Below are 2,735 nucleotides of genomic sequence, written 5' to 3' on the forward strand. Positions count from 1 at the left end.
ATCGGGCATTTAGAAAAAAAATTCAAGGAACCCAAAAAAACGCAGATTTTCACAGACCACGATTTTCACCAAAAAAACAGCAAAAAATACCAACAAACTACAGATCCAACATCTAAACAGCAATCTAAATCATAAAAACAACCAACAACAACAAGAATCAAAGAAAATTACTTACCCATGTGTATCTTTTTTGCAAGATTTTAGAGAGGAAAGGTATGGGATTTTGTTATGAGAGGGGTATTTTTGGTATTAAATGAAAGATAAGCATTTGTATCATAGGGTGGTTAACTTTGGTTCAAATTTTAATTATTAAGCTAATGTAAGCATGATTTATCAAATTTCCCTTTTATTATTATATGAGTAATACTTTTTTTGGTGAATATATGAATAATAATGTTTAAAGGTATTCTATTTATGTTCCTACAATTGTATTGACTTATTTGCTTAGATGTGGCAGAAGTAAGGAGAAAACATGAGTGATGACACTAAACACTTAAGTGAAACTTATTCACATTTGACCACATACGTATATAACAATGACCCATCATATTAAATAATTAATTTAATAAAAAAAATTAAATGAACTATAACAATTGAAGAATTATAAAAAATATTGAATTTGAAACAATACAAAGAATAAGAACATGAATATGAATAAAGACAAAAAAAACTTATACTCAAGCATTTGACCACATACATATAACAATATAAAGAAGAAGAAGATAAGAGAGAGATATCGTCGGTGCAATTAATAGACATATAGAGAACTCTCTTGGGGAAAGCTCTAACTGTATGAAGTTTCTAAAAATAATAATCCTATTGCTATAATTGATTATCTTGTTCTTAGTTTAATTGTTACTTGTATATTCCGTTTAATGAATTCATAGTAATTAGGCTCTGGAAAAAGGTTTCTATACCATACAAAAGTTCATTTAAAAATGAAATTTGAAGTTTATTGTCTGTAACCAGAGACTCATCTTCTTGGAAAATGTCATTATATACTTAGGAAATCATATAAATTGTCTTCTTTGTTTTAATATTGTAATAAGTAATTAATTCAAACACTAATATAATTTATCTATAAAATAAACCCTAAAACAATATAAACTTATATTAGCTATAATGAAAACTATACAATAAAAAAAATTCAACCAAAGATATATAATAATAATAATAAAAAAAAATCTTTGTTTATACAACTCATAAACGAAAGAAAAAAAAAGACTATATAGATAAAGTAGGTAAAACCCAAATTGGTTGGCGACCAGGTGTTTTGGGAATGGTTGCTGCATCAAAATTGAAACCCCTTCGACTACAAACTCTTGTTTGAATATTGTACACACCAAGATCCATTTGACCTTTATGTGCATAGTCAATGGTGTCTTTGTCATCAATAAAATATATCGAGTCCTTCTCACAACCAACAAAGTTTGATGCCAACACACACACTGATGTGTTATCACCCAAAAACAAAGCACTATCGCCTATGCTTTTTATCTCAATCCATTTCTCCGAACTCCACTTGTAAATTTTAAACTTGATAGTCACACAGTTATAAAAAGCACGAGTATACCTTTCATACCTTTTAACATGCAGAAGATCTCCTCCTAATGATTCTACCAAGTATCTCTTATAACAAAAACTTCTTCCTACTACTAGTTCATAACAGCCATAATCATCGTCTGGAATAGTAGAATCGGCAAAAAAGTTAACATTGTTGTCGACATCGAAAGATGCAAGTTGGCTAGTAAGAGTTATGGCGTAAAATTTGTTCTTGTGATACACAAGATCATCAAAGGGTGATTGTATATCAATTTGAGACCAAGTAAGTTGTTTGAGTGGCCTGATATAAGCCAACTTGTATTGTCCAAATATGACTGCAATGATTAAATCTTTAGGGTTGGCTATTGGATCAGGAGTGTGTATAGACATCTTCATAACATAGTATTGACGATATTTAGCAATCCCTTCCAATAGTCCCTTATCCATGGGAGTTAATGATATTGGAGGAAGGTGAATAACATCATTAATACCAATTCCAACAAAGGGTTTATAGAGCGTTAAAGCTAAATTGTCATCAAGGGTAAGTAACCATCCTTGTGAAGAGCCACCAAAAGAATGATCATATGGAGGAAGTAATAAATTTGAGATTAAGAACTTGTCTGACAACACATCATACACACTCCATTCATCCTTATTATCATCTTCTTTGTGTTTGTTAGGAACCAACAACATTGGTACATTGTGAAGACTCAATTCCACAAGTTTCCTTTGGTTATCCTTTGCCACACTGTGCCAACACTTACAAACACCACTGAATTGCAAACACTGTTTTACTGTTTCCAAGTTACCAAAAACTTGGTCGAAAAGATGTTCTGGTAAACTCGACCAATCTGAAATCATTGAGAACGTAAAATTAAAAACAAAAAAAAACTAACTATTAATGGTATTCATGTCATGTTTAATAATTAGGAAAAAATTACATTAAAACTATACGAGGTCATTATATATAAATAGATATATTATTACCTGGTGTGTGACTTTCACTTAGGCGCACACTGATGACGGCAGGGGAGAGTTCCATTGCTGTTTGACTAATTAGGCACACAAATGTGAAGGAAATTTGAGATTGTAAGTTATATATAACAAGCTGCTCATGTATGAATATATATATATATATATTTATATGTATGGCGGTCAAGAGTAATATTTTTTAAAATTCAAAATATCTTTTT

The 2,735-nt window shown here is 30.3% G+C and overlaps 1 protein-coding gene across 1 annotated transcript; it reads right to left on the reverse strand.

Annotated features, from left to right (window-relative positions):
- Positions 1-1,224: 1,224 nt before the first annotated feature.
- LOC133800406 (putative F-box protein At1g65770) lies at positions 1,225-2,584 on the reverse strand. The gene is made up of 2 exons (XM_062238363.1): positions 2,530-2,584; positions 1,225-2,393 (listed from the first exon to the last, which is right to left on the reverse strand). Exons 1-2 carry the CDS (start codon positions 2,582-2,584, stop codon positions 1,225-1,227), a joined length of 1,224 nt encoding a protein of 407 aa, XP_062094347.1.
- Positions 2,585-2,735: the final 151 nt, after the last annotated feature.

Source organism: Humulus lupulus, chromosome 9 (genome assembly GCF_963169125.1).
Source record: "Humulus lupulus chromosome 9, drHumLupu1.1, whole genome shotgun sequence".
Classification (NCBI taxonomy): Eukaryota; Viridiplantae; Streptophyta; class Magnoliopsida; order Rosales; family Cannabaceae; genus Humulus; species Humulus lupulus.

Bases quoted from the DNA above. Each gene is read 5' to 3' on its own strand.
- LOC133800406 (XM_062238363.1), bottom strand. From the start codon at position 2,584: ATGGAACTCTCCCCTGCCGTCATCAGTGTGCGCCTAAGTGAAAGTCAC. The intron at 2,394-2,529 runs GTAATAATATAT...CAATGATTTCAG, and splicing joins AAGTGAAAGTCACACACCAG to ATTGGTCGAGTTTACCAGAA.